The sequence below is a fragment of the Petaurus breviceps genome, unplaced genomic scaffold, assembly GCF_028583685.1.
Source record: "Petaurus breviceps papuanus isolate PSGF00001 unplaced genomic scaffold, PetGlider_PUasm1.0 79, whole genome shotgun sequence".
Lineage (NCBI taxonomy): Eukaryota > Metazoa > Chordata > Mammalia > Diprotodontia > Petauridae > Petaurus > Petaurus breviceps.
Genome location: NW_027186523.1, coordinates 8,689,051 through 8,703,811, shown reverse-complemented (window position 1 = coordinate 8,703,811; position 14,761 = coordinate 8,689,051). Strand labels below are relative to the sequence as shown.

The 14,761-nt window shown below is 38.8% G+C and overlaps 1 protein-coding gene across 3 annotated transcripts in view; it reads left to right on the top strand.

The window, feature by feature from the left end:
* The window catches only part of LOC138175815 (inter-alpha-trypsin inhibitor heavy chain H5-like), a 93,040-nt gene that overhangs the window by 5,991 nt on the left and 72,288 nt on the right, over nt 1-14,761 (top strand). For 2 of the 3 annotated variants that reach the window (XM_069106319.1, XM_069106318.1), the window contains exons 2-5: nt 5,332-5,379; nt 12,407-12,570; nt 13,271-13,372; nt 14,230-14,480. In XM_069106319.1, the coding sequence (XP_068962420.1) occupies nt 5,332-5,379; nt 12,407-12,570; nt 13,271-13,372; nt 14,230-14,480 (565 nt within the window). The remainder of the gene's footprint in view (nt 1-5,331; nt 5,380-12,406; nt 12,571-13,270; nt 13,373-14,229; nt 14,481-14,761) is intronic. The other variant, XM_069106320.1, reaches the window with a different exon arrangement.

Here is a 14,761-nt window from a genome sequence, read left to right as displayed (position 1 = left end):
AAGGAAGGAAGGAAGGAAGGAAGGAAGGAAGGAAGGAAGGAAGGAAGAGAGGAAGGGAGAAAGGAAGAGATAGGAAGAGAGGGAGGAAGTAAGGGTGGAAGGATGGAAGGAAATACATACATACACACATACATATTTAATACAAATGAGTAATGAGAAATTTGGGGAGGATCACTAGCAGCTAGGCAGGATTAGTGAAGCAGGATATGGTGTTTGGGATGAGCTTTGAATGAAACTCAGGATTCTAAGAGGTGATGGTGAGAAATGAATACATTTAAGGTATGTGGGGGAGTCTGTGGAGAAGAATCAGGAGGTGGGATAGCATTTTATGTGTAATGGGCAACAGGGAAGCTAGCTGGGCTATACTAAAGAGTTTGAATGGGATTAATATATAGTAAGGCTGGGAAGATAGGTTGGAGACAGTATGGGAAGGGCTTGAAATGTCAGTTGTTGTTGGTTAGTCATTCAATCCTTTGCGACCCCATGGACCATAGCGTGCTAGGTCCTTCTATCTTCCACTATCTCTCAAAGTCTGTCCAAGTTCACATTTATTGTTTCCATGACACCATTTATCTATCTTATCCTCTACTGTCCTGTTTCCATCTTCTCTTCAGTCTTTTTCTCAACATCAGGGTCTTTTCTAGTGAGTCCTGTCTTCTCATTATGTGACCAAAGTATTTAAATTTCAGCTTCAATATTTGACCTTCCAGTGAATAGCCTGAGCTAATTTCTTTAAGTATTAAGTGATTTGATCTCTGCTGTCTAAGGGACTCTTAAAAGTCTTCTCCAACACCACAATTCAAAAGTGTTAATTCCATGGTAGTCAGCTTTCCTTATTGCCAACTCTCAGCCATACATTGCTATTAGAAAAAACATAGCTTTGACCATAGCTTTGTCAGCAATGTGATGTCTCTGCTGTCCAGATTTGCTATAGCTTTCCTTTCAAGTAGCAAGTGTCTTTTCATTTCATGGCTCCAGTTACTATCTGCAGTTTTCTTTGAGCCCAAGAATATTCCATCCCTCCTCCCTCTATTTGCCAGAGGGGTTTGGATTTGATATTAGAGGTGATAGGAAGCCATTGGAGTTAATTGAACAGGGGAGAGTGACATAGACAGACCTATGCTTTAAGAATATCACTGTGGCAGCTATTTGGAGAATGTGTGTGTGTGTGTGTGTACAGGGAGACCAGTTAGGAGTCTATTACAATAGTCTAGGAAAAAGCTGAAGATGATGCCTTGACCTAGGGTGGTGTCTGCATAAGTGAGGCAAAGGGAATTAGTTTGAAAAATGTTGTGGAGGCTGAGTTGAAAAGACTTTGTAAGTGAGGGAATGTATGGGTTGAGGCACAGTGGGGGGTTGAGGATGTCTCCTTTAAGCTAAGCTGTCCTCGACTGATTTTGTCCCCAGTGAACTTTCTCTCCTCTTCCTTTGGATTTTGTTGTTATTTTACACATCAGTTATGGCTTTCTTAGGGAACTCTTCTTTTGATGACCTCCTGTCCCAAGACACATTCACAGTCGTTATAGATTCATTTCCAGGTCCTATCGGGGTGATTTGTCCATATTAGTTTGTTAATCCTAATCACCTGACCAAACACAGTCCTCTCTTTTCCTTGTACTCTAAAAGTACAAAACTGGTATAATGGGTAGAATGCTAATCTTAGAGACAGTAAGACCTGGATTTAAATTCTGCCGCTGAGACATAATTTGCTATGTCATCCTGGGTCAGTCCCTTAACTTTTGAGTGCTCTAGACAACTCTCTAGACTATAAATTGAAGAGACAGTGACCACATGTATTAGTAGAGGGAGTGTTCCAACCTGGGAGATCCCTATATCAATGAAATCACTGGTCAAGTCCCTATCCTTATCTTTTCCATTAAACTAAAAATTGCCCAATCATGTCATGCCTCATTTTCTTGTCTGAACTAAACTCAGTCCCTGTCAGTTTGTTGGGAGGACTGATGAACAGAAACAATGGGAAACTACTCACAGAGAGATCCAGGGATGCTTTTCCTAAGATCTGTGATTTTGTTGATGTGGGTATACCTTCCCTTCTGCCAATCCAGTGGGAAGGACATGATTGCCACCTACTTGGTGATGAGTCTCCCAAAACTACTTTGGCTGGTCTTTAAACAACAGATGGACTGTGTGTCATAGATTCCCATCCCCAGCCCTGTCCTAGGTGCCCAGCCAGCTTGTTAAGAACTGCCAGAGCTTGTGCTACACTGAGAGAGCTTTGGAAAATCCAGGATTACCTCCATAATGCAATGATACACTAGAGTAGGGATTTATTGAAGGAACTCGGCATCTCATTTAATACCTCTGGATCTTTGCATTGCCCGGACATCTCACCTCTTAGAATCTTTCCCCTCCCAAACTCCAGAGCCACTTTGTATAGGTTTCCTCCATCTTGGATTATTTTTCATTTATTTTTTTCTGTGTATACATTTTAACATCCAATAGAGGGAGAGTTTAGGGCAGCAAGGTGGTGCAGTGGATGGAGTGCCAGGCCTAGAGTCAGGAATTCTTATCTGGTCTCAGATATTTACTAGCAGTGTGACTATGGGTAAGTCACTTAACATTATTTGCCTCAGTTTCCTCATCTGTAAAATGAGCTGAAGGAGGAAATGCAACCCACTCCAGCATCTTTTCCAAGAAAACCCCAGATGGGGTCCCAAAGAGTTGGACAGAACTGAAACAACTCAACAACCATGAAAGGAGAGCTCTTTGAGGGGCAGGAGCATTTTTTGGGGGGTGTTTGTCCTGGCACTCCTTGCACCTATCATTGCACCTTGTAAATAGCAGGCACTTCCTGAATACTTACTGAATTTGTGAAATTGTATATTTAACTAGCAATAATGAGATGGCCACCATTTCCACACCTAGTTCCAATGGGCACCAAGAATTTATGTATGAAGATCACAAAAAAAAATATTAACCAGAACTTTACCTTTTCAAGCAGATTCTGATTCTATTCATTTTAAGTTTGTTCTGAAGTTTAGCCATAATGATCCCCCAGAGAGACCTAGATAGTCATCTCAGAAGCAAAGAGCCCACTTACCTTGTTCTCTATGAAGTCTGTTTACCAGAAAAATATATTTTACAAAGGAGAGACTTCAAAGAAAATGTTTTAGATCAATCAAGCTCCATGTAATTCCCATGGGGAGCTGGGCCCTCCTGTTGAACCACAGAGTAGTCTTAAGTGGTTCTTGCCCTTTCTATGGGGTAGAAAAAGCTTAAAGTTAAAAAAGCCTGAGATACTCAGGTGGAACTGGGTGAATAGCTGTTCGTTTGGCCTCTTGCAGGTGTTAGAAGAGTTATTCACTGTTCCTACTCCATTCTGAGGGTCAAAAATTACCATGCTCCCTGAAGTTCTCACCTCAGCCTAAATACTATGTCTCTTCCCTCTCTTTATCATGACTTGGGCTCCCTTATACTGGAATGGCCCCATAGTGACTTATATGGCAATCTCTAATCACTATGTAAATGTTGACCTATAGGTGGTAAAAAAGTGTTGGACTTGGAGTCAGAGAGACCTGAGTTTGAATTCTGCCTCACACACTTAACTAGGATTCTACGAAAGTCACTTAAGTTCTCTAAACTTCAGTTTTCACATTTATTAAATGGGAAAAACAATAGTACCTTCCTCATAGGATTGTTGTGAAGATCCAACAAAATGATATGGGCGATCTGACTGGTAAACTGAAACCATTGTGTAAATTATTACAAAAATGTTTTATCAGCAAGTTGACAGTCACAGAGCCACAGAGTTTCAGTATGGGAAGGTGCCTCAGAGGCTATGTAGTCCAACTCATTCTGGAACATGAATTTTTTTCTACAACGTAGGAGACAGAGGGTCATCCAAGCATTGCTTGAAGACTTCCTGAGGGGGAGCTCCAAAGGCCGCCTATTCCACATTTGGATAGCTCCAACAGTCAGGAAGTTTGTCCTCACATCCAGCTTCTCTGCAGCTTTCATCCAGTATGTCCAATGTTAACCCTGAAGGGACTGCTCATTGTTTGGTAGCAACTGAAATAGAATGCTGATGGTGTTGTTTAGGGCTAGCATTCATACATCGCTTTAAGCTTTTAAAGCACTTTGCAGGTATTATCTCATATTATCTTGACCACAACCTTTAGAGATAAGTGCTGTTATTCTTTCCATTGCATAGATGAGGGAACTGAGACAAACAGAAGTCAGGTGACTTGCCCAGGGTCACCTAGCTAATAATGTGTCTGAGGCTGAATACGAACTCTTCCTGTCTCCAGGCCCAGGGATCTGTCTACTGTACAACTAGTATTAGCTCCCATTCATGTCGAGCTTTTAGATGTACAAAGCACTTTCTTCAAAATAAACCCGTTTTTAAGCTCCCTTTGAAGTTTTGTTTTCCCCCTTTATCAAGAGTCATCAATCTTCAGGATCTTTTCTTTCTTTAAATGCTAAGAATGTCCAGTGTGAGTCTCCCTTTTTCCCTTAGGGGAGGGACTCCTTACCCTATGATCATCATTGTTAATATTGTATTATGAGATTTTTACCATTAATTATTAGTAGTAGTACTTAATGAAAAGAAAAAAAAAGACCCGATTGTCTTAGGGCATCCCCTGGAATGGAGCACTCAAAGCTGCCTGGAACCAGGAAGAGAGAAATGTTTGTACCTAGATTGTGAACTTCTTGAGGGCAGGGATTATCTTTTCTTTTGCTTTTATTCCCATTCCTGGCACTCAGCACAGTGCCTAGAACAGAGTAAACACTTAATAATTGCTTGTGGACTTGACCTGATAGATAGATAGCATAGGTACCTATGAGGAAACTGAGGCTTGGGATGTTTGAATGACTTCCCAAGAAAACTCCTTGCTTTTTCCAACACACTTGGGGTGAGTATTCAGCATATCAAGTCAATAAGATAGTCAAAAAAATTTAGCTGTGTCTCTAGTGAAGATATTTCCAGATATTTTGAATTAAATTGAATATTGACCACCAGTCCATCAAATTAACTTTAGACATCTTAATTCTATGTCAGCTGTTAATAGTCAGAATAGTGTTCATTTCAAGACAACAAAGAAATGAAATAATTTTCATCTTCTCTGTTACATGTTGCCTTACTAGCTAAGCATTCATCTGGGTCTAAGCATTTGGTCACAGCTTTAGATAGCTTCTCATTTAATTTCTGATTATTAATATGGAACCCCGACAGCATCCTAGAGGTATGAAGAAGTATTCTGAATTTTAAAATTTTTTTTAGAAAAGGATCAGACTAACCCATAAATATAAGGCCTCTAATCAGTAATTCATGATCATATTTCGTGAATCTCTCTCTTTTTCTTTTTAAAGCAGGTTGGACACCGAGTCCCAAGACAGGTCAGGCTACAACAGAGGCTGGTACGTATATTCTTTGGCTTCTGAAAAGCAGATTTCCTTAACTGTACTAATTCTTTTGAACTAGCCATTGCCTTTGATTAAAGCTCCCTGAAAACTTATAAAGAAGCAGATGAATTAATGCCAGAGTTTGATAGTATTAAGCTTTGAAAGCTGTTATTGTTTTATAGGACTTTTAAAAAATAGATGTGAGCTTTCCTTTTTGGCAAAGGAACAGATCGCGTCAATAGGAAAGCAAGGACAAAGTACTTTAAAAATAATCTACTACATAGGGTTTCAAAGGCCCTCTTGCAAAAATATAACCAAACATGAAACTTTTTTTTTCTTTTAACATTTCTCTTCAATCCCCCCTGGGAGTTTAAAAACAACAAAATCTTCTCAGTGAAGTAAATAAACAGAACATCCACAGATGTAGGCTAAAGCTTCATGGGATGAAAGTTGGGCAAGAATTTGAGTGCATTTTGGAGGTTAACAGATTGAGAACTTGGGCTAACCTCCAGCAATTCTAATAACTTATTTTGGAGTCATTTCTTACCAACTACTGTGCATTCAATGATAAATCATTTTGAAACACTGAGAAGCTCCACCAATCTCTAGGGTCCTTTTTTAAAAAAAAATATTAGGAATGTCCAGTATGAGTCCCTTTTATTCCCTCGGGGAGAGACTTCCTTCCCTATGATTGTCATTGTTAGCATTGTATTATGAGATCTTTATCATTAATTATTATTAGCGGTACTTATAAGAAGACAAAAAAGAAGACACATTTCTCTTAGGGCCTTCCTTGAAATGAGACAGTCAAAGCTGCCTGGCACCGGAAAGAGAGAGATGTTTGTAGTTAGAATTTCATCTACTTCCTTTGGGGCTGACCATCCTTGGTGCTCATCTGATGCTAACTTGCTTTTTCTTAAGCTGTTAAATCTATTATTATTAAAGGCCCAGGACTTAACATTTTCTGAGGTCCTTCCATTGTTATGGTTGCCAACCACTGAAGGCTTTAGTAAATAGTCTTCATAAACCAGCGGTGGTGGCATACACCTATAACCCCTGAGGCTGAGAATTCTGAGCTTCAGTGGGGTTAAAGCTGATTGGGTGATCACACAAAGTCGGGCATCAATATTTGTGAGCCCCTAGGACTGGAGGCCTATCATGTTGTCTAGGGAGGGATGAACTAGCTCAGGCTGGAAAAGCAGAGAAAGCCCAAGAATTGAGATTTGGCCTGGAAGTGAAGGCTGCACTTCCAGTCATGGTGAGATAGGAAGACCTGTCTCAAAAAAACAACAATCAAACAAAAACCTCCTGAGTAGTCTTCCTAAGTTGCACTGGCTAAAGACATTCATCACATAGTGATTAATCTTTGGGTGGTTGTATATTAATAAGTATTTTTAATGGAATCATTAATTTAGTGAATGATTTAATTAATTCTTTAAAAACATTAGTTATGCAATTTTGACATAATGGACATTTCCCAGTAAATACCTAAACACCACCCTCCCTCCCCTCAAAGAATGAACTTCTGGAAAATAACTACTCTATTAACAGAAAGAGCAGAGCCACCCTTTAACTGTTTATAGTATGAAACCAAAACTGACCACTATATTTGATGAGGGTTTTATTGCCTTTTTTCACATTTATTTACATACTATATTGCAGTAGTCACTAAACATTGTCTTATTGTGGCTCTGCTTTCTTGCCATTGCCTTATTTGCAAGTCTTCCCATGTTTCTCTGAATTCTTCATACTTGTCATTCCTTACAGTGCAGTGATGGTCCATTGCATTCATACTTGCTAACCAGTCTCCTAACATTGGGAATTCTCCAGTCATTTTGCTTCCAGTGTTTTGTTATTGCTATGAACATTTTTGCACAAGAGCCTTTTCTTTCTGGCAGCAACCTCCTTGTCCTTAACCCTTATTTTCAGTTAGATTGTTGCAAGTTATAGAGGTTGGAAACCTGAGGTCTCAAGGCCACATGTAACCCTCTAGGTCCTCAAGTGCGGCCCTTTGACTCAAGTTTTACAAAACAAATTCTTTTATTAAGAGGATTTGTTCTGTGAAGTTTGGATTCAGTCAAAGGGGACCTCAAGGGCTACATGTGGCCTTGAGCCCGCAGGTTCCACACCCTTTAGCCTAATTCTAGCCAATGTTGATTGTCTTCTGTACGAGGATATTTAGGGTGAACCACGACTATGTATATAATATTATGTGTATATATACATATACACACACACATAATATGTGTATATGCATATAAAAATGAATATGTATTTAGAGTATATATGTATATAAATAAATTAATATGTATTCAGAGTGTATACATGTATAACTATATATTTAAAGTATATACATATCATAAAAATACACATATATACACACATACGTATTTAGACCTATGATTTCATTGGTATAGGGATCTCCCAGATTAGTGGACTAACCCCCTTTACCTGCACAGGTTTGTATCTGCTCTGCCACTTTCGGTTGTGGAGATTTACCTACAGCAGTGAGAGATTAAGTGATTCGCCCAAGTTCATACAGTCAGGATCTGTCAGAGGCAGGAATCGAACTTCTATTTTCCTGGCTCCAAGGCAAATTCTCTGTGCATTATATTGCTATGTGCTGCCATAAATTTTGTCGATGTTGTTCAGTCATTTTTCACTTGTGTCCAACTCTTTATGATCCCATTTGGGGTTTTCTTGGTAGAAATACTGGAATGGTTTGCCATTTCCTTCTCCATCTCATTTTACAGATGAGGAAACTGAGGCAAACAGGGTTAAATGACTTGCCTAGGATCACACAGTTAGTAAGTGTCTGAGACCAGATTTGAACTTATAAAGATGAGTCTTCCTGACTCCAGGCTTGGCATTCTATCCACTGAGTCACCTAGCTGCCCACTGCCATATGCAGAGTGTCCCAAAAGCCTTAGTGCAGACTCAAACCTAGTAATAGGTTTGTATGATATATTATAATATGTACTATAATAAACTAATTAATAAGCTTACATCTGCACTATGGCTTTTGGTACATCCTATTTGTATATATAATGTATTTCTATGTCATTTTCTATAGTTATATTTAATCTATATCTATAAAACATTATCCATATTTCTATTTTTTTACTTCATGGAAATTAAGACATTTTTCTCTACATAAGACAGATATGTACAGAAAATATTCTTTTACATGTAAAGAAACTGGGCACATGTGTGAAATTACTTCCTTATAGTCGAACACTAGGGTGAGTGACAGTACTATGAACAAAATTCATTTTTTTCTCTCCATGGGTCCAGCATGTCTTCCTAGGTTTATATGTAATATAAAGTAAGCAATATTGCGGTTTCATTATCATTATCACCTTAAGACACTTAGGTCTCATGTTCAATTATGTGTCTTTAGGTTAGATTAGAGTAAATCCATAAAATGTTTATTTGAGACTGACACTGAGAGGTGATATGGCATAGTTGATAAAGAGTTGGCCTCAGAGTCAGGAAGACCTGACTTTATTTCCTGCCTGGGTGATACTAACTGTATGACCTTAGTCAAGTCAATTAACTGCTCAGTGTCTTGGTAGCTATTTAAGACTATAAGTTGCAGAGAAGGTGCTGACCTGAATTAAAAGATCAAAGATTTTAGACCTGGGGAGTGTGAAGTAGAATTAAATGAGTCCATTTTCCTCCCTTCCACCCTCCACCATGTCCAATTCAACAAGTCAACAAACATTTTTAAAACAACTATATGCCAGGCTCTATGCTAAAATACTGGAGATACAAAAACAGCAAAAAACAAGACCAAAAACACCAACCAACAAACAAAACCCCACAAGCTCTCACAGTCTAATGAGGGAAACAACATATGAACACCTATGTGTAAACAGGATGTAGATAGGATAAATTGGAGATATTAACAGAAGGAAGGTACCAGCATTAAGAGGCATGGGGAAAACCTCTGGGGATTTTGGGTAGGATTTGAAGGAAGCCAAGAAAGCCAGGAGCCAGAGATAACAGGGGAGGGAGCTCTAGGTATAATGGACAGCCAGTTTTTGAAAATGTCTGGAATCTGGAAATGGAGTGTCTTGTTTGAAGAATAGCAACAAAGCTGGAATCATTGGAGCACAGAGTGCATTGTGGGGAGAATGATATAAAAAGATTGGAAAGGTAGGAAGGAGTCAGATTATATAGGGTTTTAAGTACCAAACAGAGGACTTTATATTTGATCCTGGAGGTAGTAAGGAGCCTCCCTTCATTTTACAGATGAAGAAACTGAGACCCAGAGAAAGGAAATTATTTTCCCAGAGTCACACCACTTTCTTCCTGTCTCTTCTGGGAACTTTCCATATCGATGCAATCACAACTCAAGTTCCTACCTTATTCCTATCCAATTTAATAGGAATAAGACCAGCCTGGGCATAGAGGAATGCCTTGGGAGTAATTCAGGTCATCTTCTTGTTACTTGATTTTAAATAACTCACTTGAGTCATGTTAAGATTTTTGGTCCATGAATTCCCAAGGTCAGACTGCTTTTCAATCTGTTTTAGCTTTCATAAGAAATAATGAAGGAAAAATTATATTGTGTCACAGGAAGGACTTCCTCCACCCTAATTTTCCATTTTTATTTCCAAATTAAAAAAAAGGTAATGAGAGTATGAAAAGGGTTCATTTCAAGATGATTGACGCAACTGTTTTATATTTCCTCCATTCCCATATAGTTACGAAGTGCCCCATTTCAACTTTGCTGGGCATTCAAGAACCTCTGTGATCTTGTGTCTTTTTACCTACACGACCTGTCCCTTAATATGTGGTTCCATACTAGTCCAACTCACTCTGTCACTGTCACAGGACTATGTACCTACCTCCATTCTTTGCTTATATGTTCCCCCCATTTTTAATAATGTCCTTTCTTTCCTTTTAAAATCATCCATATCCTATTCACCTCTCAAGGTCCAGTCAGGTTCTGTTTCTCCTATAAAGTTACCTTTGCATACTGCAGTTCTTACTGATCTCTAGAGAAGTCTTATCATGTAGTAGAAAAAGTAATGTATTTGGAGTGAGAAGGCCTGGGTTCTAATTCCAACTTTTACTTACTGCCCATGTGAGTTTAGACAAATCTCATTGCCTCTCTTCATATGTAACATGAAGCAGATGAGATCACTTATAAAGTAACTTTCTGAGATATTAATCCTTTTCTCTAAACTCTGATAATACTTAGAGTAAGTACCACACAGTATAGCATTTAATTTATAGGTATTTATTTAGTTTCTCCAATTGGACTACACATTCATTCAGGGAAGAAACCATGTGTAATTTTCCCACACACTCTATCATCTCAGCATATGTTGGGGAATATGAGATGGAAGAAGAATGTCAACCATCCTGGAAGGTGGGGGCAGGGAAGGTTGAGGCCCCAGAAAAATGCCCCAAGAGTATCTGGTAAACCATTTTAAATTAAAATGCTGCTCCTCTGACCGGCATTCAAAGACCTTCACTGACTGTTACCAATCTAACTTTCTCATCCTGTTATTTTTTCCATAGATTTTATGTTCAAAGCAAATTTGTTTGCTTTCCTCCCACAAACATACTCTGTGCTCTCTCCTCTCCATCCTTTACTTATGCTATTTTGTAGACCAGCAATGATGTTTCTCTCTCACTTTATCGACTAATTTCCATATAGCCATGAAAATACAATTCATATGTCCTGTCTTTCATGAAATCTTTCCTGACTCTTCTGGTTGGTTTCCCTTCAGACTTTACATAGTTCTTTGTTTTGTAGTCCTTTAGTGCATTTATCTGGCCCTATGGTAGTGATCTGTGTGGAGAACATCTTTCTGTTAGAATCAAATAAGCTCAATGAAGGCAAGGAGTATAATTTATTCAAACTTTGCATTTCCCTGCATTTAGCACATTGTTCTACATACAAGCACTTAATAAATGTAGCTGAATGAATACACCAATGCCCTACCATGGGTAAGATTGTAAACTCTCTGTAGGCTGAGTTCTTAAATTTTTTTGTAGAGTTATCTTTTCATGTACTGAACTCACTGGCATCACCAAATGGTTCAGCCCCAGAAGCTCATATGATTTTATCAGTGGAAATTAAATTTAAATCATTAACATTAAAGAAGAGGAATCAATCATCTGTTTTGCTACTGACCCCTAAGGATCATGGAACCTTTCTATCCAACCTTCAGTTGTAACTTTCCATATGTGTTGCCTCTCTCACTGGAGTGTGCACTCCTTGGGAGCAGGGACTCCATAACTTTTCTATTTGTATCTCCATCATTTAGCACAGTGCTTTGTGAATAGTAAGTACATTAAAAATACTTCATTCATTCATTCAGAAATTATATTTCCTCAAATCTTTCATTTTTTTGTAGGGGAGTAGAACTTTAGTATTTCCAGTATTTTTTTACTTAATTCTCAGGAGACTTTTGTGACTTAGTGCCATCACTGCTAAACAGGATAAAATATGTGGGTTTTAGAGGTAAAACTCTGGCATAAAGCCTCAGTGAATAGTTACTGAACCAAAGATGGAACAATCAAATATTCTTTTAATTGAATCCTTTATTGACATGTGTGACCATTTCACTGGTCTTTGATTATTCATAGCTTTTAGAGTAAGTTTAATTTGCATTATAAGGTTAAAACAACATTGATATTGTAGAAATCACTTTGTACTTGGAATCAGAAAGATTGGGCTTGAATTGCAGCTCTGATACTGACTGTGACCAAGGACCAGTCATTCCAACTCTCTTTGACTCAATTTCCTCATTTGTAAAATGGGGTTGATTTTCTGGAACTATCCATCTCACAAGGTTGTTATGTAGGTGGTATGAATGTCAAATGTGAAGAAAGGGAGGATTACTCTCTGGGAAAAAAAAATGGATGAGAATCATATGATTTAGAGCAGGAGAAGAAAGATGGGTAATGGAAAAAAGAAAAGGCCTCCAAACTACCCCAAAATTCCCTTAATGGAAAAACTCTTCTTTGAATTATGGACCAACCAAGCATGAAGAATAATCAGCAGTTGTTTTAATTCCCATAGAAAACCAAGCCCTTGATGACGCACTTTTCGGTGAAATCTACCATTATCTCTCGTTACGCCTTCACCATGGTTTCCTGTAGCTTGCTGAATCGGGCATCAGAAGACAAGGAAGTTGAGTTTCAGATGCAGATCCCAGCTGCAGCCTTCATTACCAACTTCACTATGTAGGTGGCATGAATGTCAAAAGTTTAACATGAATCCCAGTCTGTAGGATGCTTGAGGCTGGCCTACAATGGTATAGATGATTTGGACAATGGTGAAAATCAGTGGCAGTGCTTGAGGATTGGGTGGTGAATGTTGGAGTGGGAAGTGTGTGTGTGTGTTTATGTATATATGTATCCACATTAAATACACCCAAATATATATACATATGTATATATACTATAATTTATAATATAGGCATGTATATATTTATGGTAGTCCAGGAGATACAAAAACTGCATGAAACTATATAGAGTAGCAGATCTGTTTTTGGCTCTAAGCTGAACCCAAGAGGTTTACAAAACAGGGTGGTGTTTGGGGTTTAATTTTAGGTTTGGGCAAAGGTCCAAAATGGTGCCTATTTTTGGTGGGTTGTTCTGGTCCTATCCTGTTTTGTGTACACATTCAGTTTGAGGCAGATGGCATGATTTACTCCTGCAACATTATTTAGACTTTATGGGTTGAGTCTTGCCATTCAGACCTGTTGAAAATTGCCCCGGAGAAAAATGAGCAATCTGTGGGTAGCATCCTGGAACTTTTTCTTTCTGTGCATTGAAAAGAGAAATAAAAATATTTTTTCTAAGGTTGCTATGGTTACATGCACCATATCTCAAATTGTCTATTAAGTCCAGGTTTGTAACATAGCTTTCTCTTCTGTTTTAGGGTTGTTGGAGACAGGGTTTATCAGGGGGAAGTTGCAGAAAAAGAAAAGATACATCGTGATAGGGCAAAAAAGCAAGACAATAAGACCTTGGAAGATAATGGGTAAGTATCATTTAATGAAAGGGTTTGTTTTACAGTTGGAAAATCTTGAATGGAACAGCATTTTTCTAACCTCCCATATTCAGTTTCCGTCTCTTTCTCAGTCCTGTCTCCTGCCAAAGTGTCTTGAGTTTATCAGTTTTAATAGCTTCATCAATCCGCTATCCTTTATCAAATGTGGAGGGCCAATATTGTATCCATTTTAAAGCTTTGTAAGGTATCAAAAGCCATTTAGAATTCTTAGCTGAGTAAAGAATGAAACTCGTTATCTTTACTCCAGGTCTTTCTACATGTCTTCCAACTGTTTAAAATTCCTTTTCACTGGTTGCTCCCTTCGTCATTCCTGCAGTCTTAGGATGATGTACATGAGAGAATGGTGTTGGCTTTTGTATTCTCTGTCATTCAGGTAGCAGCATGATTTGGCAAGAGGCCATGTTATGGAGTAGCTAAGGATCTGGCTTTGGAGCCAGGAACAACTGAGTTAGTCTTGTCTTTAACTCATACAGGTTGTGTTATCCTGGGCAAGTCCCTTCACCTCTTAGTACTCTAGGTGAATCTCTAAGACCGTACGTTGCAAAGAAGAGAGAGCTATATGTCCATCTGCATGAAATCACAGGTCCGGTCCCCCTTGCCATTGGCCATCATTTGTTATCTGCCCTAGGACTTTCCTTCTTTGTCACTTGTAATTCTTCTCCTCTTCAGGTTTGTCTTCTTCCCTCTTAACCCACTTACTGCTCTCATTGGAAGCCTAGTTAAGAAAGAACAGGAATATGAAGAGGAAAGATAGGCAAACAGCTCTGTGCTGAGATAGCTAAGTGCTATAAAGTGCATATTAAGGTGGCTTTGTCTTGTCTTTACAGGGAAAAGGGGACTGAGACTTTCAGTGCTTCTGTCACCATTCCCAGCAAGGATAAAGCTGCCTTCTTCCTACATTATGAAGAGCTTTTGCAGAGACGGCTGGGAAAGTATGAGCACGTGATCAGTGTCCGACCCCAGCAGCTTGCAGGGAGATTGCATGTAGAAGTGAATATCCTGGAAAAGTCGGGCATTGTGTCCCTTGAAGTACCGCCTCTGCAAAACAGCAGGCAGAAGGGCAGTGGGAAGGTGGAGGGTAAGTAATGGCTGTGATGCTAAACCTTCTAGATTGTGATCTCCACTCTTTACTACACCAGGACAATAAACAATGCCCATATTACACAAGGATGACTACTTATGTGGTATAATTTCAGGATTACAGGGAAGGCTCCTCATTTTATAGAATATATTGATAAGCCTTTTATTTATTTGTGTACAAAATGAAATTGTTTAATGAAGAATTGAAAAGACATTAGGACAGTGGCAGCTGGAATGTACAGAAGGGGGGGAGGGGAAGGACTGGAGATCATGCCAAAT